This window comes from Mustela nigripes, chromosome 7 (assembly GCF_022355385.1).
Source record: "Mustela nigripes isolate SB6536 chromosome 7, MUSNIG.SB6536, whole genome shotgun sequence".
Classification (NCBI taxonomy): domain Eukaryota; kingdom Metazoa; phylum Chordata; class Mammalia; order Carnivora; family Mustelidae; genus Mustela; species Mustela nigripes.
The window spans coordinates 109,248,078-109,268,062 of NC_081563.1; the positions used below are offsets into that span (position 1 = coordinate 109,248,078).

Consider the following 19,985-nt stretch of genomic DNA (forward strand, 5'->3'; position numbering starts at 1 on the left):
CCCAAAGGAAGGGCAAGATTAGTAATTATCCCAGCTGGTGTAATACTGAACTGTTTCAAAACCAACTCATAATTGAGGCCAAGTGAAAGCACTGTGCACTGTGTTAGGCCTTTATAATTCATTCTTTACGGAGTTTTTGTGCCTACTAGAAATAAATGGGTGCCAAGTGAAAGCACTGTGCCCAAAGGAAGGGCAAGATTAGTAATTATCCCAGCTGGTGTAATACTGAACTGTTTCAAAACCAACTCATAATTGAGGCCAAGTGAAAGCACTGTGCACTGGCACGATTGAAGAAATAAAGTACATGTAAAACCTTCAAAAAATTAAAATAAAATAAATAAAAAGCAGTTGTTAGGGATATCCTTAAAGCCATAGTTTCACGCACTATAATTAGAGAAATATTTACTGTAAAAATAAATTAAGAAACAATTCTGCTTGGAACATACTTTCTTCGCCGTAGAGAAATGGAGTGATAATTTTCTGCTCTCAGGAGCAGTCTACCTCCTCACAGATGCTCATTTCTCTGTGGTATTCTCATCAAGAGAAAAAGCTAAGGGCTTTTGAGGGGTCAAGATGGGTTAGTCTGAAGACTTTCCAAATGAGAGTTAAGCAAACCTGCAGGGATTAGATTAAGAGTATGTACTATTTAACTTAGAAGCTTTCTCATCCCAGAGTACACATAAGATTACTCACAACTTAAGTTTGATGACAAGGCTCTAATCTGGTGATCAAGGGACTGTAATACTTTATATCTATTTTCATACCTTATCAAATTCCACGTATATATGCTTTCCATTGACTCATTCAACCAGCCTTTACGGAGCACCTGCTATGTGCCAGGCACTATATACACTTATTCTCTGCTCACACGTCAGGGTCTAGGTTTAAAAGGCAACAACTGCAGGCACTGTGTGATGAGACGGGCAGAGAACAAAACGTGACTCCCAAAAGGCAAGCAGGGGCGACCCAGGACTGGATAAAGCATTTACCCTGAAAAAGTATGTTCCAATAAGCTGGGTTTTTGTCACTTCAAGCATGTTAGCAAAACCCAGCTCTACGAAAAACTCCAGGGAGCCTGGAGGTAAATAAAGGGCAGCCACTCAGCAAACAGCATGATTTATAACTTCAAAGGGCAGAGGGCCAAGTTTAAGAATAGTTCCCAGGCCAGATGAGAAGATTTCTTCCGGACAGAAGAGTTATCAAGGGTTGTATTCATTCCAGCAAATGGAGTGAGAAGACTCGGTTTCTTCCCATGGTTTGTAAAGATTTTATTTATTTGGGAGGGAGAGAAGGGAGTGTATGTGAACTTGAGCAGGCGGAGCAGCAGAGGGAGAAGGAGAAGCAGGCTCCCCGCTGAGCAGGGAGCCCAATGTGGGGCTCGATCCCAGGACCGTGGGATCATGACCTGAGCCGAAGGCAGACACTTAACCCACTGAGCCACCCAGGAGCCCCTCTTCCCTGGTTTTAACATGAGAAGCTGGATCCTACCTGGTGTTGAGAAATTTAACTGAGAAGGCAACGCCTTCTCTCCAATTAGTCTGCGGGTGGCCAGAGCTTCTTCGACAATGGGAAGAAGACAGGTTGAAAGGCGAGCTCGGGGAGCAATGGACAGGACGCTGGTCAAAATGAGCTAGAGTCCTGGTCACCCCTGGGACGGGGCTGATAATAAAGATATATTCCGGGTTAGCAGGGATAGCGGGAAAAAGCTAGCAGAGACTGAAGGAGAAACACTTAAGAGGAGAAATATTTCAGACTTACTAGTTAGCACTTACTCATACCTGAATGTTTGCATTTCCTTAAAGTTCTGCCTTTGAAGTCAGCCTGACCTAGGTTTGAGTCTCAGCTTTCCACTATTCTTTGGGTAGCATATCAATATGTAACCTCTATAAGCCTACTTCCTCCTGGGTAACACGGAGATCACGATAATACTTGTGTCTCGGGGGTGGGTATAAGAATCAGAACAAACGGTGCAGGGAACATGAACAGCACGGCACCTGGAATGATAAACTATTAATCTCTTCTCAGCTGCATATAGTCTCCTCTGTCCTACAAATATATATGAGCGAGTGGTACTTATGAAGGTGTACACATTTGATTATTTCAATCAAGTCATTTTCTCATTTTAAGAAGACACAGGGCACCTGGGTAGCTCAGCTGTTAAGTGTCTGCCTTCGGCTCAGGTCAGGATCCCAGAGTCCTGGGATCGAGTCCCGAATCAGGCTCCCTGCTCATCAGGGAGTTTGCTTCTCCCTCTCCCTCTGCCTCATCCCCCTGCTCATGCTCTCTTGCTCTCTTTCTCTCTCAAATAAAAAAGTAAAATCCTTAAAAAAAAAAAACAAAAAAGACGACGACGAAGAAGAAGACACAGCTGAGTGATAAGTCATGAGTGAATGCTCGCTTGCAGAAGCCTTGAGGAGGGAGAGCTATCTGGTCAGACCCTTTGCACCTGAACTTCACAGATAAATGCCTGTAGGTGTGGCTCTCCACCAGAACACAGCCCATCTTTCAAATCAGTTGGGATTTCTTTTTAAAACTCTAAGTGCAGGCAAAGTACACAGAAGTAAACAAGTCTCTTCTCCCATAGCAGGCGTCTTTGAAACTCAAAAGCCAGGAGCAAGGAGAGATGTCGTAGTTGGCAAATAGCATTCTTGAGCCTTTGAAAATGAATCTCCTCTTCAACTAGTACTTCGAATGACTATTTAAGGTTATCTACAATTTAGCAATCTAAGATAGAGAACTCTATTCTTCTGCTTTAGAAAAGGGATGGAAAAGTCATAGTCAGACATGTTCTGTACAGAGGTCACCGAGGAAATACAGGAGCTCTGTGACCTCGGGTGATGTGCCCCATGATCCTGGGGCTCAACTGCCTCTTGCAGAAAATGACACACCCAGGTGAGCTGGGGGCTTTTCAAACCCTTTTTGGCCCTGACATCCTTTCTTACAACAACTGCTCATCCGGAAGCCAATAACACATGTAAGTTGACATGGAGAGCAAGAGTGGAGAAGCCAGGGCCCCCACAAGTTCAACCCTGACCTGACAGTTCCTGACGGGTTGCCGAGAGCACAGTCTGAAAACCGCTGGCGCAGAAGTTGTAAGAACATTCTCAGACTTTGTGGACCTTCGTCATCTGCACGAACGGTTTATCCTTCGCCACTTGGACCACACAATCAGGACAACTGCTGCCTTCCAACAGCAGCAAGCAAAGAGTTCAAAACCCTGTTCTGGATCTGAAAATGAAGGCTGAGTGGCTGAACCTATAGACCTCAACCTAGGGAATTCTGCTATGCTAGACACTCAAACTTTCCAAGTAAAATTCATCAGCTGGGCACAGGATAGTGAGCACCAGATTTTGTTCTACGATTTCGCAGAGAATTAGTTCATCAGTCTCCTTCCTTCCCTTCCTCCCCATATCTTGGGTCCAGCATAGAGGGCACTGGGTCATTAGCTGCTAGGCTGGGTATCACTGAAAGCACTACGAGGAAAATGTCTTGAATGTTACTTACGTGTCTAAAATACATCCTGACTCCTATATAAAATGACGACACTGCATTCAGAATTCTATAATTATTATATAAATTCTATTTCGAGATTTTAGATTTAAGAGCTTAAAATTTCTTATGGAAACAAAATTTTCCAGAATTACAAATAGGTATCATATGACTCATAGAAAGGAAAAAAGATATAATTATCTAGACTTTTTTTTTTTTTTTAAGATTTTATTTATTTATTTGTCAGAGAGAAGGAGCGGAGAGCACAAGCAGGGGGAGCGAAGACAGAGGGAGAGACAGGCTCCCTGCTGAGCAAGAGGCCCCATGTGGGGCTTGATCCCAGCATCCTGGGATTATGACCTGAGCCGAAGGCAGATGCTTAACTGACTGAACCACCAAAGCGTCCCTTATATTTATCTACTCCTAAATAGCAAATTCCTTGGACGAAATGCCTAAATATACAGGTTACAAAATGGCCTTTGAAGATTGTGATGTTGACAGATTCCAAAACAACAACAAACCGCTATTTAACTTTAGACATTGAGCTAGGACTGTCAGCGAGGGCTTTTAATCATCAAAGACTTATTGTGTTTAACATTCAATTTGCTGTATACATTCAGCCGATTTCTCAACATACGCTCTTAGAAGTTAAAGTTTGAGGAAATGGCTCAAAAAGAAAGATTTCCGACTTCCATACGGCAATGTGGAAGCGAAACCTTCAGAGGAGTTCTTTGTCCTGATGAGAACGCACCTGGGGTGCTCTGGGGGACAAAGGTCGCAGAGGCCCCTGATGAGATCAGCAACACGAACTTAGAACTCCGCAGAAGTTTCTCAAATGACAGAGTAGTACACACAGGCCTTCACGGACTCCAGGAAACCTTGGTGACTTTGCTTTTGAGGGGTTTATCCACGACCACTGACCTTCTGACCACCTTCCATTCTCCTACTCTAGGCTCTACTCAAGCCCAGTAACAAAAGGGAAAGGGAACAAGCATCTAAGAGACAGCGCATCTAAGCGCATCAGTAAGTGTGTACTGCGGATAACTGATGGGCTCCACTCAGCAGTCTCTGGAGTGGCCTGGAGTTGACTGGGGTGGAAGGAGTGCATGCCAAGGACCAGAACAACGTAGCAGAGGCATTCGGGCCTGACTCTGCATAAAAACCAGCCTGACAGGAGCGGCAGGTCCATGTTAATGAGTAGTTAGACACCCACCAGCAGGGGCCTGTATTATTCAGCGGGCATATGCACCTGCATGTTGCCTGGTTGCCTTGCCAGTTTTTAAGATATTGCAACCCTGCTGAATTGGTCGTCGGATATTGTGAACAAACGCCCCAGACATGAGATCACACAGAGTTGTGAGAATGAGGCACAGGAGCTTTGACTGGCATTGGAAGGAAAGTGGAGGTGTACAATGATATCCCCAAGGGACTTCAACAGAGGAATGTGACAGAAAGCCGGTTTCAGGGAGACCTATTTGGCAAGTGGGGCCTTCCGCCGGATCTCACCAGGAAGGGCAGAGGGCGGGAGTTTTGTACTGCTGCGCCTGGCTTAGGTGACAAGTTGTTTGTTCTACCATCACTTTATAAGGAGTGGCCAGACAACCCTTGCCTAAGACACCAGTTTAAGACAAATGAGCTGTGTTTATGTGGACAGACACAGCCCAGCCTCACCCGCGTTAGGATACCCAGACTGAAATGACCAAAGCTTTCAGGTTTTTCTGACTAATACTGTCAGATGCTTATCAACCCATTAGTTTCCTAGAAAGTGCTCTTAAGTCTCCTGTCCCTTGCTACTCATATCCTCCCCGAGGGCATGAATGGTGACATGGCAGTTGGGCACACAAGATAAGGGCAGAGAAGTATCCATTAGGGGGGCGCCTGGGTGGCTCGCTAGGATAAGCATCCGACTCTTGATTTTGGCTCAGGTCATGATCTCAGGGTCGCAGGATTGAGCCCTGTGCTGGGCTCCATGCTCAGCGGGGAGTCCACTTAAGATTCTCTTTCTCCGCCCCTGCCCCCACTCACATGTGCCCACTTACATATGTGCGCGAACACGTGCTCTCTCTCTCAAATAAATAAATCTTTAAAAACGTTTATCCGTAAGGTTTAGCTCCTGGGGAAGATCATTGGCATCCGAGCCAGGGCAGGCCTCGTCTAGTGAGTGGTGGGGATAGAGGACATGCGCCCAGGAATGAGGAATGATTGTAAGAGGAAGCAGAGTGGCATACAGGCAACTTGTTCAGAAAGCTTCGCTGGGAAGAGCAGGTGAGTGACGGGCCGAAGGCAGAGGTGGCTGTGTGGTGAAATGGGGGACCCCTGGCAAAAGTGAGGCTTCAGCCTGGGTCCATATTCTTTCAAGCTGGCTTTTCCAGTTGCCTCTGCCGTCTCTTTAAACTGAGGCCACTCGTCCCTCGCCTGCTCTTCTTGCAGGGCTTACAGCTGTGATGCTGACTCCAGCCTTGAAGCGAGGACCTTGCCACTCATGGATAAGCCGTCTGCACACTGCCTGCCACCTGCCGGGAGTTGTGGGGACTCTCTGTATTACCCTGTGCAGGGCTGTGCTCGGCCACCAGTGGACTATTCGATGCCACCATTGTGAACCCCAGCCCCCTTGCCAACTGTGTGTCTGAATTTGGACTGTAGGTTTTAACAACTGAGCTACTTTGACTGAATCTTAATGGTCAGCTCCTGGCTCCTATTTCACCCGGCAGCCAGGGAAGCCAGGTCCTGGCGTTACCCTCAGATCCCCGTTCCACTGTAAGCAACCTACCATACTCTACCAGTCTGGAGATGGTCAACCATACAGTAAGCCAAACACAAGCCACATGTTGGCTAACAGTGAGTGAGTCCTAGGGTGGGTACAGCCCAGTGGTGACTGTCAGCCGGAAACCTTTGACTGTATTCACCAATCTCTGGAAGATCAATCTCCTTACAACACAAAACAGCAAACAAGAAAACCAGGAATGTAAGTTGGCTTGGGAGTGAGGTATGTTAAGAATCTGAAATAGGACAGTAGCCATCAGAGTACCAATAGAGACCGATGTCAAGGTGGGCTGTCTCTCTGAGCCAACGGCAGACCCAGAGTTGTCAGAACTAGATGAAAAGGTGGGCAAAATCTTCTGGAGGGCTATGGGGAGGGAACCTGTAATTACAACTACCCATGAACACAGTGAAAGAAAGGAAAGTGGATCCTATCAGTGAAGGGAAGGGAAGTGGATCCTACTTACAGATAGAAAATCAAAACTCGGGGTGCCTGGGTCGCTCAGTGGGTTAAGCCTCTGCCCTCAGCTCAGGTCATGATCTCAGGGTCCTGGGATCAAGTCCCACATAGGACTCTCTGCCTACTTGTGATCTCTCTGTGTCAAATAAATAAAATAAAAATCTTAAAAAAAAAATAGAAAATCAAAACCCAAGACCTTGGATGGTTTTGAGAAACTGGAGGCAGAAGATGGTGAGTGCAGAGCAAACAGTGAGGACAGCAGCTTCCCCCAGAGTTCAGGACTGCATTTTAGAAACATCAGAAAGACAGAGCCTCCAGATCTCTCTTCTACCTGTCCCTGATTCCTGAAATTAAACCATTCCTTTTGGGCTAGGTCTTCTTCAACAAAGACCTTCCTGAAAAAACTAACACTTGAAGCTACAGCTAGTCATTTGTCTTTTGTCTAAGTTTTCAGATTGTTTTTTGGGTGGTTTTGACAGGTAACATGAAGGCCCCAGGCATCCAGGGATGGGCAGAAGTCAAAGCAGGGAGGAAAGAAATGAGAGCTGGGACCCCCAAGGGGAAAGGCCCACAGTGATTCACTTGGGTGCAAGGCGCACATTATAAGTCTCTTGGGTTCCATCTTGAGAGAAGTGTCCCAGGATTTACTGCACCTGAGTTGATAACTTACTTTGCATACACCGATGGCTGACAGTTTGGCTATGTCTCCATCAGTAACACAATCTGACTTTTCTTCTGGGAGCCAGAGGCAATCTGACAATCTCCTCCAACACTGATTGTGCTAGGGGCTAAAGACAGGCTTCATCTAATTCAGTGCCGCCTATGACTCCCACTCCTGATCCATGGAATGTTCCAAAGTCACTCATAACCCACTTTAAGCTATACATGTGGGAAGCAGAGAGGGGAACAGAGTTTTATGTTAGGATCAAGTTCAGCTCCGAATCCATACAGATATATCTCTTACACTTCCTCATTCCTTCCTCATACAAGCACTTACTGAGTGCGTGCTATCCTGGAGTTTATATCCCAGGGCGGGGAGACAAAGAAATTAACGGTCCTCCCTGGGGTGCCCAGTGGCCCTTGTGCTATGGAGAAGAATAAAGCCAGGGAAGGGGAGGACAGAGGAACCTCATCAGGATGGAGGGGGCTGGCTCTTAGATGCGGGAGGTAAGGGCCTCCGCGAAGGGCGAGCGCACCCTTAGTGTGGTGGAGGCCCAGTCCGGGGAGGGCAAGGAGATAGGTAGGAGGTGAGGTTAGAGAGGCGGCAGGCCCAGGACCCAGAGGGCAGGGGTACCAGTTAAGGACTTGGGCTTTTGCTCTGAGACAGATGAGAAGCCATGGGAGCTTTGCACCAAGGACTAACACGATCTGATTTGTGTCTGAAAAGGATCTTCTGGTGGCTGTGTTGAGAAGAAACTGTAGGAGGACAAGGGTGATATGGAAAGATATTTAGGAGATGTAACAATAAACCAGAAGACAGACAAGAGTGGCTCAGACCAGGGTGGTGGCTGTGGAGATGGCAAAACTCTTTAGATTCCAGATTCATTCGGTGGAGCCATCAGTGAGGGACCGGATGTGAGAGAGGTTGAGAAAGCTTCCTGGGTTTGGGCCTAAGTGAACAGAAAGATAAAAGTGCTTTTCCAAGATGAGAAAGCCTCAGAGAACAGGTGTGTGTATAGTAGGGGGAAGGAACAGGGGAGGGCGAGAGGAATCAGCAATCTGGTTTAGGATGCAGCGAATTTAAGAAGTCTAACAGGAGTCTAAATGATGATGTCAAGTACACAGACAAGTCCCATCATCAGTAAGTGACAGAGCTTTGAGTCCAGGTCCATGGACCTCCAGGTCAGGTTCAGGCAATGAATGGGGAAGACAAGGGCTCTGCAACCAGAGATGGTCGGTCACTGACGATGTCAAGGAATCATCATTAAGTTCAAATAATAGACTTTTTGGCAATTTGGCCAGGGACACTCGTAGAAAAGTTGTTCCCCAAATGTGGAGTATAGTTCATACAAGGAATACAAAAGCCCCTGTTACTTTCACAGGCCCACCTCTAACAGGCCCCTATTACCACGTTCTGAAGTTTTAAAAGAACCAAACAAAAAGCAATTCCACCCCTCTCCCTGTTGAGCCTCAGAATGCAGCTGGACGGAGATTAGAAAAGGACTCAGACTAAAAAGGCCTCCAGGAAACAGCTCTGTGTCCTGGTTACACCAGGGAGCTTTGTCTTTTGAAGTTTCTCCCCACAGTCCTGCTTAGATAAGATGTTTTCTACCCCAGACAATGGACCATTCCTCACAGAGGTGCTACTGGAAGGGAGAGAAACAAACAAACACAAGCCCATAAGTATTGTGTTTGTGTGTGTGTGTGTGTATGTGTGTGTGTGTGTGTGTGTGTGTGTGTGTGTGTGTGTGAGTGTTAGCTGGTTTTAAGCTCTGCATCTTACCTGAATCCACATCAGAAGAGCAAGGAAGAGAAAGGGTTTCCACAGAGCTCAGTGCGTCGCTGTCTGCTTCCTGGTGGGGTCTCTGCAGAGCATAATCTTTTATGTCGTTGATGGACGCCAAGTCCAAAGCGTTGCTCTCCTCTGACTGGCTTCCTGGAGCAGTTTCCTGGGTCGCCATAGTCCTGCCATGGAAAAAACAACTCAATACAAAAGTCACTGTGAAAGAGGAGCCTCCATTTCGGCCACAGCTCGAAGGACGAAAGTCCCAGAATACCTTATGTTCCCGTTAGTAATAGTTTTCCTTGTCCCTACTTTAGACTCACTATTTGTTGACCATGTTTCTTCCTCAGGAGAAACAGATACTCTTAGCCCAGAAAGAGCCCATTAATAACTTTAGCTGGAGGGGCACCTGGGTGGCTCGGTCGGGTAATTGCTCAACTCTCAGGGTTTCAGCTCAGGTGGTGATTCAGGGTCGTGAGGTCGAGCCCCACGTCAGGCTCTGCGTTCAGTGTGGAGTCTGCTGGAGACTCTTTCTCCTTCACCACCTGCCCCCTCACTCATGCTCTCTCTCTAAAATAAATAAGTACATCTTTAAAAAAATAATAATAATTTGAAATGGAGAATAAGCTGCATGTCTGATAAGGATGAAACACCATGTAGCAATATAATCCAAGGACTACAAGAATATTTACCGAGACAAAAAACTGTTCCTGAGGGTGACTGGGTGGCTCAGTTGGTTAAGCAACTGCCTTCAGCTCAGGTCACCATCCTGAGTTCTCAGATCGACTCCCGCATCAGGTTCCCTGCTGAGTGCCGAGTCTGCTTCTCCTTCTGACCCTCCCCCTTCATTCTCTCTCTCCTGCTCTCATTCTCTCTCTCAAATAAATAAACTCTGGGAAAAAAAAAAAAGGAAGAAACTGTTCATGATATTTTACTTTGAAAAAAGATTTCTAAACAAAAGGGAGGATTCAATCCAGATTTTATAAAATACAGTATCATGTGTGGGGTGTTGGCCTGTGTGCGTGTGTGTGTATGAGTGAGAAATTTATAGATCCTTAGCTAATAAAAGCATCTGAAAGGGTATATCCCAAATTAACTTTAATGGTAATTAATTCAGTAGTTTAATTTCTGAACAATAAGATTACAGATAATTTGTATTTTTATCTGTGGCCTACTCAAACATACATTCTGTCACTTACTTCACATGCCAGGCCCTAGATATACAAAGGTGACTGTAACAGACCCTTCCTTCAAGCTGCCCACAGCTTGGGATGATCCAAATACAGAGACCTACCAGGTCAACACAAGGACAAGACAGAGAAGAATCCAGAAAAGGACATTAAGCTTTCTGGACAAGGTTATCCCCAAGCAAGTAGTAGGCCTGACCATGGCGGCAGACAGCATAAACACCAATAGAACCAGTTTGGGCAACCGCAGTGGCATGGGGTGTTGGGACTTTAAAGTCAGAGTCAAAGAAGAGTTGTGCATGGGTAACTGGGGAGGGACAAGCCCTGTGGTTTCAGCTGGATAACTGTGGGGCCCTCTCCTGTTCCTATGCCAGCTCTGGGAAGGACAGCAACATGGAAACACAAACTCTCCAGCAATGCTCTAGAGACCACAAAGGTGGCTTATTGGGCTCATGATTTGGACATTCCTTGTTAAAAATCAGGTGTTCCTAAAAAAAATAAAATAAGAGCATCTGGGTGGGTCACTTGGTTATGTGTCTGCTTTCAGCTTAGGTCATGATCCCAGGGTCCTGGGATCAAGTCCTGCATCAGGCTCCCTGCCCTTTGCCCCTCCCCTAACGCTCCTGCACTCGCTCGCTCTCTCTCTTGCAAATATACACAAAATCTCTAAAAAACAAACAAACAAAAACCTTAAAAAATAAAATAAAATAAAATAAAATAAAATAAAATAAGGGGTCCTCCTCTGCCAGTCTCTGCCTCATAAATTGTTGTCACTGATAAATCATATTATAGCCAACAGCACACATCATGACTGCCATGGGTGGCCATGCGCCATGCAGAGGGCCTGCATGGTCAGATGTGCAGATCTGGCAGCTGGATAGGAGATGCATTTGCAGGGTTTCAGCCCAGTGGCTGGCCATCTCAGAAGCAAGAGGAATTCCTTCACCTGCCGTGGTCCCAGTGAACGAGGAGGAACATGTGACCCAGAGCAGAGCAATCAGGAGCAGGGGACAGAGTAAATAACAGATTTAGGAACTAAAATGAGAGCAGAACGTAATAACTGAATGGATAACGAGGTTAAAGTGAAACTGAGAGTCAACAAGGAGTGATAGTTTCAATGACAGGGTGATTATATGGATGGAGTTGAGAAGACTACAGGAGGAATGGCTTCGGGAGGAGACAGTATTCCAAATTATGGAATATGGTGCAGCTCTTAAAATGACAGTTGGGACTGGAGAGAGGGGGTGCCTGGGTGGCTCAGTCAGTTAAGCGTCTGCCCTCAGCTCACGTCATGGTCTCAGGGGCCTGGGATCCAGCCCTGTGTCGGGCTCCTTGCTCAGCAGAAAGCCTTCTTCTCCCTTTCCCATTCTCCCTGCTTCTCCCTCTGTCAAATAAATAAATAAATAATCTTTAAAAAAAAAAAAAAGGAAATGTCTCAAAGACATATGTTTGAATGAAACAAGCAATTTCAGAATAAGTACACTAGGTAAGAGTAGGTAACATTTATCCAATGTGTATTGGATACCCAATCTTGTGCTAAGAGCTTTATCTAGAACAGCCCTACGAAGCAGGTAATTCTGTACTGCCCTTATTTAGAGTTAAGAGTCAGACACAGAGAGAAGTAGAGTTAACTTGCCCAAGAAATTCATCCAGAAAATATCAAGCCAGGATGAACCCAGCTCCAAGACCCCCCAGCCTCCTGCGTCTCTGCACAGCTCAAAGTACCACCTGATCAGGCAAAGACAGAGGTGTATAAAAACAAATCAGCAGAGAGGCCTGGCAAGATTCTTCTTGTTTGAGGACACCCAGTCACATGTTGTTGTGGACATTCGCTCAGGCAGAGAGCAAGCCAAGATAGCAGCTGATTGCTTCTGAAAGAAGCAGAGGGATCAAGGTTCCCAAAGAAGCAAGAACATTGTGTCTTTTCACAAGTTATATTAGTCAACCACGCCTGAAGTTTTCAGCAAACACCTCTGCCACAGGCATCTGTGTCTCCTCCTTCGCCCCTCATGTTACCAAACACTGTTCTAGAAGCTCTTGGAAGGGAAAAAAACGGGTCAGTGAAGGACAGCAGTATAACCTGCCTGCCTGAAGAGGAGCCTTGAAATTGCCCATCAAGCAAGAGTGCCATTACTGATACAAACAAAAGGAATCCTTCCTGAAAACAAACAGCACATTGATGGGACACCTATCTTTTCTTTTAGAATCACCTGTATTAAATGTCAAATACGTTCCAAACTGGGCATTCGAATGCAAACAGAAAAAAGAAAAAAGCAAGCCTACTGAAAGACAGAATCCTGTTTCTTACAAAGTCAGAACCTGTGACTGTGAAACATCTGGAACTCTGAGTTTGCACAGAATGAAGCAAGTATGAGGGACACATGAGACCCTCTCTGTTGCCTGCAATCACAAGTAGAATGCAATGATTATCTTTTTTTAAAAATATTTATCTATTCGAGAGAGAGAAAGCACAAGCAGGGGAGGCGGGCAGAGGGAGAAGCAGGCTCCCCACTGAGCAGGGAACCCAATGCAGAGCTTGGGATCCCAAGCCCTGGGATCATGACCTGAGAGGAAGGCAGACACTCAACCGACTGAGCCACTCAGGCGCCCCACAATGATTATCTTTGTCCTAAAATTTTAATAGGTGGCTCCACTTCCTTCTCCAGAAGAGGTTATTTTCCTCTCTTAAAAGCACTTTATAGTTACACAATGTGAGCATTCTTTCCCAATACCGGAGAGGCATAGACACAAGAAGTCTCTCTACATCAAAACCAGCTTGGGGGCGCCTGGGTGGCTCAGTGGGTTAAGCCGCCGCCTTTGGCTCGGGTCATGATCTCAGGGTCCTGGGATCAAGTCCCACATTGGGCTCTCTGCTCAGCAGGGTGCCTGCTTCCCTTCCTCTCTCTCTCTCTGCCTGCCTCTCCATCTACTTGTGATTTCTCTCTGTCAAATAAATAAATAAAATCTTAAAAAAAAAAAATTTAAAACCAGCTTGCCGAGCAAAGACGGCCATCTTCCATGACTATGCATTCTTCAGACTTCAGTCCAAGTCAGCAGGGTTCCCATATAAAAAGCTGTTTAATTTCATTTCTTATTTCAATCAGGGCTCTTCCCTCCCAACATTTTACATGAGAATTTTCAAACGTGAAGTGGAATTATCCAACGAATATCCCTAAAGCTGTTCAGAGTTCACAGTCAACATTCTGCTGTGATTTTCCTTATCACAGAACTGTCCATCTACCCAACTCTCTATTCATCCGTGGGTTCATCTTTGTATAAATATTTCCATTTAAATGTAATGAAAGCTTCTGAGTTAGGGTATGATACAATCAATTTGCATTTCCACATGCTCACACTGTTAGCAAAGTGAAGCATGAGTCGGAGGAGGGTCAAAGCGAAGCAGGGAACACAGCCAGGAAGCTCTGCAGAAAGGTGCAGAAATGCACAGGGTGTCTGGAATGACAGACTCACGTTTGAACCCCCGCTGTCACTTTTTAGCTGTGTCACCTTGAGCAGGTCATCTCACCTTCATCTCTAACAATGGCCTGGGGTGCCTGCGTGGCTCATTCGGTTAAACATCTGACTCTTGACTTCAGCTCAGGTCATGATCTCAGGGTCATGAGATCAAGCTCCGTGTTGGGCTCTGTGCTGGCTGTGGAGCCTGCTTAAGATTCTCTCTCTCTTTCTCCTCCATTCCCTTCACTTACACATACCCATGTGCAGTCTCTCGAAAGAAAGAAAGAAAGAAAGAAAGAAAGGAAGGAAGGAAGAAAGAAAGAGAGAAAAAAAGAAAGAATCTTTAAAAAAAAATTACTTGGGGCGCCTGGGTGACTCATTTGTTAAGCCTCCGCCTTCGGCTCAGGTCATGATTCCGGGGTCCTGGGACTGAGCCCCACATCAGGCTCTCTGCTTGACAGGAAGCCTGCTTCTCCCTCTCCCACTCCCTCTGCTTGTGTTCCCTCTCTCAGTGTGTCTCTTTCTGTCAAATAAATGAATAAAATCTGTAAAAAATTTAAATTAAATTTAAAAAAATGACTTGATGACTAAGCTCATTACCTCATGTGGTTGTCATAGTTACATGAAATGGATGCACATAAAATACCTCGTAAAGAATGCCTGTTCAATAATGTCTAGCTCCAATAAGTGAAACTGTAAAAATTAAAAGACAATTTACAGGCTCCTATCTTCCCAGCCTACCTCCCATCCATTTACCCTTCTAGTTCCCATTCAGTAGCCATCTTGCTTCTTTCATCCTTGTCCAGTATCTTCTATGGTCCATTATCTTCTTAGTACCCTAAACTTCCCTTCCCCTAACCATTCTATCCTTTAATCACATTCCTTTGGCAAAACTCCAGCCTGTCTACCCACTCAACTTATCTACCCACTTTCCAGTGCTAGGACAAGCTGGCTCACCCAAAATGAATGAGCATCAGCCTGAAATGGGCCCTCTAGCCACATGAATCTCGAGATCCTCATCCCATAACTCCCTCTTCCCCTCTCCTTGAGTCTCATGTTTTCTCCAACCCTCTTCAACTCAGACCTTTCCCACCTCTCACACACCTCCCTGCTCTTTTCAGTAGATCCGCTCACTTCCTCATTGACAAAGGAAACAGAATCCAGCAGAGAGGAACTTCTTCCACTCCCCTATCAAACAGAACAAAGATCCCACATCTGCCTACTGCTTCACCTTTCTTCACAACAGAGAGCCATCCCTCCCGTGGCAGTCTGACACCTCCACCTGTACCTTAAATCCCACTCTCTGGACCCTTCAACAAGCCTTCAGTGATCACAACTCCTTCTCTCACTTCTCTTCCACTGGACCCTCCCTTGGATATTTCAACATGCCCATATCACTCCCGTTTTCAACAAAACCCAGTATGTAAGACAATGTCCTTGTTCTTTGGAAATGCCACCCAAATATTCATTGGTAGGGGGACTTAATGTGAGCAAAATACTCTCAAATAGTTCTGTGTGTGTGTGTGTGTGTGTGTGTGTGTGTGTATGATAGAGAATGATAAATAAAATGGATGGGGCAAGTGTAGACAATAGGTGAATCAGGAAAAGGTTATTTGGGAGTTCTTTGTACTAGTCTTGCAAGTTTTTGAAGGTATAAAATCATATCAACATCATGATGGGAATGTAAGCTGGTACAGCCACTCTGGAAAACAGTATGGAAGTTCCTCAGAAGGTTGAAAATAGAGCTACCCTACAACCTAGCAATTGCACTACTGGGTATTTACCCCAAAGATAGAAGTGTAGTGATCCAAAGGGACAACTGTATCCCAATGTTCACAGAAGCAATGTCCACAACAGCCAAACTATGGGAAGAGTCCAAATGTCCATCAACAGATAAATGGATAAAGAAAATGTGGTGTGTGTGTGTGTGTGTGTGTATTATGTGCATGCACACACACTGGAATACTACTAAATCATCAAAAGGAATGAAATCTTACCATTTGCAATGACACGGATGGAACTAGAGGGTAGGATGCTTTGTGAAATAAGTCAATCAGAGAGAGACAATTATCATATGATCTCATTCAAATGTGGAACTTAAGAAATGAACAGGATCATAGGGGAGGGGAAGGAAAAATAAAACAAGAAGAAATCAGTGAGGGAGACAAACTGTAATATTAATCATAGGACTCTTAATCATAGGAAACAAACTGAGGGTTGCTAGAGGGGAAGGGAGTGGGGAATAGGGTAACTGGGTGATGAACATTAAGGAGGGCATGTGATGTAATGAACACTGGGTATTATATGAGACTGATGAATCACTGAACTCTACCTCTGAAACTAATAATATACTATATATTAATTAATTGAATTTAAATAAAATAAATATACACACTATTTTTTAAAAAATGATATCAACATTAAAAGTTGTCAAGAAAGAAAGAAAAGTGAAAAGGAAATCTTTGACACCTGCCCTCCCCTCCAGCATCTGACTTCTAGAAACTCTGCTATCCTTTGTTCACTGTTCAGGGAGCCATTCCCCTGACTGCCCTCCTACCTCTTTGCCTTTGTTCCTTCCTGCCTGCTCTGTGGCTCATCTTCCATCCCCAACTGGACTTCCTCTGTGTTTAGCCCAAGGCTCTCTCTTCTTTCCTCCTTTGAGACATTAATCACCACCTAGAAATTTCTATCTAGCCAAATCCTCCAACCTCCACTGCTTTCCAGGCTTCAAGCATAATGGCTTTCCTTCAGGTTCTCCAATAGGCCCCACTTCCTCCCACTACACTTAACACTTCTCTCACCTAGATAACTCTTCTAAAAAATGGAAGAGGAGAGAACACATTCCAATTTACTCTAAGTCCAGTATTAGCCTGACACCAAAACAAGACAAAGTATCACCCCAAACTAAATACCGATATTATGAATAGAGACACAAAAATCCGTGGCAGAAAAGAAGCAAACCAAACCCAGCAAAATATAAAAAGGATAATACTCCATGACAAGTGGAACTTACTCTAGGAATTCAAAGTTGTTTTAACACCTGAAAATCAATGTACTACACTAGTTAGAATAAAGGACAAAAACCACAACACACACAGACACAGAGAGCATTTGATAAAGTCAAATACTCTTTCATGATCAAAATACTAAAAAAAACTAGAAATAGTAAGGAACTTCTTCAATCTGATAAATTTTTTTCAAACAATGCATAGCTAGCATCAAACTTTGTGGTAAAACACTAAATGTTTTCACCCTAGGGAACTGATATAGGAACAAGGTAATTATGCCTGCTCTGATCACTTCTATTCAACTTTACATTGTAGGTTATTGCTAGCACAATGAGGCAAGAGAAGGAAATAAAGATGTTCATAAAAGAGAGAAGTAAAATTACTTCTATTAGCAGAAGATGTGATCTTGCGGACCGAAAATCCCAAGGAATCCTCTTTAAAAATTAGTAGAACCATTAAAGAAGTTAAACAAGATTGCTGGATACAAGATCAATATAATAAAAGTACACGCAAATGATTTTACACAAGCAATAAACAATCCTAAAATTAAGAACATAATTCCATTTACAATAGCATCAACCACAATAAAATACTTAGGAATATAATTAATAAAAATGTGCAAGGCATGTACAGTGAAAACAAAACAAAAAAATGTTGAAAAAGGGATGTCTGCCTGGTTCAGCGGGTGGAGCATTTGACACTTGATCTGGGGGTTATAAATTCAAGTCCCACCTTTTTTAAAAAGTTCAAAGAAATTAAAAATCTAAACAAATGGATGTCTTTCCAGAGATTAGAAGACAATCTTTTAAGATAGCAATATGGCTCAAATCGATCTACAGATCAATATAATTCTTCTTAGCTGCATCTCAGTTAACTTTTTTTTTTTTTTTTTTTGCAGACACTGACAAAAGTATTTAAAAATTCATGCAGAAATGCAAGGGACCCAGAATAGCTAAAACAATCTTGAAAAAGAACAAAGTTGTTGGATTCATACTTTTTTATTTCAAAACTTACTAAAAAGCCACAATAATCAAGACTGTGTAGTACTGGCATAAGAATGGACATATAGATCAATGAAATCGAACTCTGAGTCCAGAAGTAAAACCTGACAGTTATGGTCCATTGATTTTCCACAGGGTGCCAAAAACAATTTCACAGGAAAAGGAAAGGACAGTCTTTTCAACACCGAGACAACTGGATATCCACATACAAAGTCACTGGCTCTTTGGAAAAACAGTTCAGTAGTGCTTCAAAAGATTAAACAGGGTTACACTCTAACCTGACATTTCCACTCCTAGGCATATGCTCAAGAGAAATAAAAATACATGTTCACATAAACTTTACACCAATGTTCACAGCAGCTTTATCCATAATAAACCGTAAGTGGAAACAATCCAAATGTCCATCAGCTGATGAATGAATGAATAAAATGTGTTCTAGGCACACATGGAGTATTTTTCAGCTTTATAAAAAAAAAATTAAGTTCTAATACATGCCGCAAGGACACACTTTGACAATACTATACTTAGTGATGAGGAGCTAGTGTTAAAAAACAAGACAACAGATCCAAAATGGTGTCACTTGTGCTAAATTCCACAACCAATCAGGAGCCATCTAGTTAGGTAATCTGCCAGAAAGGTCCTTGCCATTCCCTACAGAGATGTAACCTTGCAATAACCTGCTTTTTTTGGCCTAGTATTACTTCCTTCTTCCTGCTGGCTTCTGCCTCTAAGTCTTTCATTTTGTTCAGCTCCTGAGAACGCCCTTTCTACCTGCTGGATTGGATACTGCCCAATTCCAATCGCTTCTTGCACAAATTAACTTAGAATTTTAAACATGCCTCAATTTATCTTTTAACCACACGTTGAACGATTCTATTTATATCAAATTCCAAACTGACAAATCTACAGACAGTAGACTAGTACTAAGACTGAAATGTCATGGTGAATGGAGACCGCTAATGGGTGATAAAAATGTTCTAAAATTAGATCGTGGCGACGGCTGTACAATCCTGGAATCTATGAAAAGCCACGGAATCTGACATTTTAAACAGGTGAATTTTATGGAATGTGAATTATATCTTTAAAAAGATGTTTTCCTAAATAAACAATTATATAAAAATAAAAAGCTGATTTTTTAAAAAGAAGAAGAGGAACGGAAGGGCATCCGGTCACACTACCTGCAAAATTTGGGGGATTTCCCCAAAGATGTGGCTAGGGAGGCCATGTGTTGGTGGGGAGAAGGAGGGGCACCGGGAAATTGGAAGCGTGCCAGGAGAAGCCTCCGTAACTTCCCAATTATGAGAGAACGATCTGATGCGTTGCCCAGACCCCCTGCCTACTCCCAATTCCAGGTCACGCCACAGTCCACGGAGACAACGGATTGAGAAAAATTGCAAAGTCCCCATTACACTCACCATCCCGCAAGAGCAGCGCACCGAAATCCGGAAGCGGAGGCGCCATATTTGTTGTGGGAAAAGGAAGTCGCTGTAGCCACGTTTGCTGAGGGCAAGCAAGGGCGATGGAACGTACCGCAGCCATCTTGACTGAGGGCACTCGCCCAGCCAGGGAAGTTTTGCGCATTTGACAGTCTGGGCAATTTCTAAAAGTTTACAGATAAATGCTTTTGGTGGACACGAAAGGGAACAAGAAAAAAAAAATTAATTTAAATTTGAAAAATTTAAATGTTTACGTTTTAAAAAAACAAAGTGTCGGGGCGCCTAGGTGGCCCAGTGGGTTAAGCCTCTGCCTTTGGCTCAGGTCATGATCTCAGGGTCTTGGGATTGAGTCCCTGCTTGGCGGGGAGCCTGTTTACCCCCTCTCTCTCCCTGCCTCTCTGCCTACTTATGATCTCACTCCGTCAAATAAATAAATAAAATCTTAAAAAAAAAACCAACAACATAAAGTATAGAGAGAAACTAATCAAAGACAATGAAAATATTTTAGTATGTTGCATGCAGCTTAGCCCTACTCAACTGCCAGAATTGCAGAACCACAGAAAGGAGACTGAGGTTACTGTTCCATTTCACCACCTTCTTGAACCAGTCCTTTACATTCATATCCTCCTACAGCTGCCTGTCTTAGGATAGAAGCCCATAAATTAGGGAGTACTTCACTTGAGATGAATATTTTAAATAATGCTGCCTGAGGTTTGGTCAACCATAGGCCAAATTTTAAGGCAAA

The 19,985-nt window shown here is 44.0% G+C and overlaps 1 protein-coding gene across 4 annotated transcripts in view; it reads right to left on the bottom strand.

Moving 5' to 3' along the window:
• LOC132022675 (shieldin complex subunit 1-like) overlaps positions 1-19,309 on the bottom strand; it is an 84,021-nt gene extending 64,712 nt beyond the window's left edge. The window contains exons 1-2 of one of the 4 annotated variants that reach the window (XM_059407915.1): positions 19,220-19,309; positions 9,153-9,334 (exon numbers count right to left, since the gene is read on the bottom strand). In XM_059407915.1, the coding sequence (XP_059263898.1) occupies positions 9,153-9,330 (178 nt within the window). In that variant the 5' untranslated portion in view covers positions 9,331-9,334; positions 19,220-19,309. Of the gene's footprint in view, positions 1-9,152; positions 9,335-9,844; positions 10,040-14,153; positions 14,176-18,982; positions 19,146-19,219 lie in introns of those variants that run through there. The other 3 variants (XM_059407914.1, XM_059407917.1, XM_059407916.1) reach the window with 3 other exon arrangements.
• Positions 19,310-19,985: the final 676 nt, after the last annotated feature.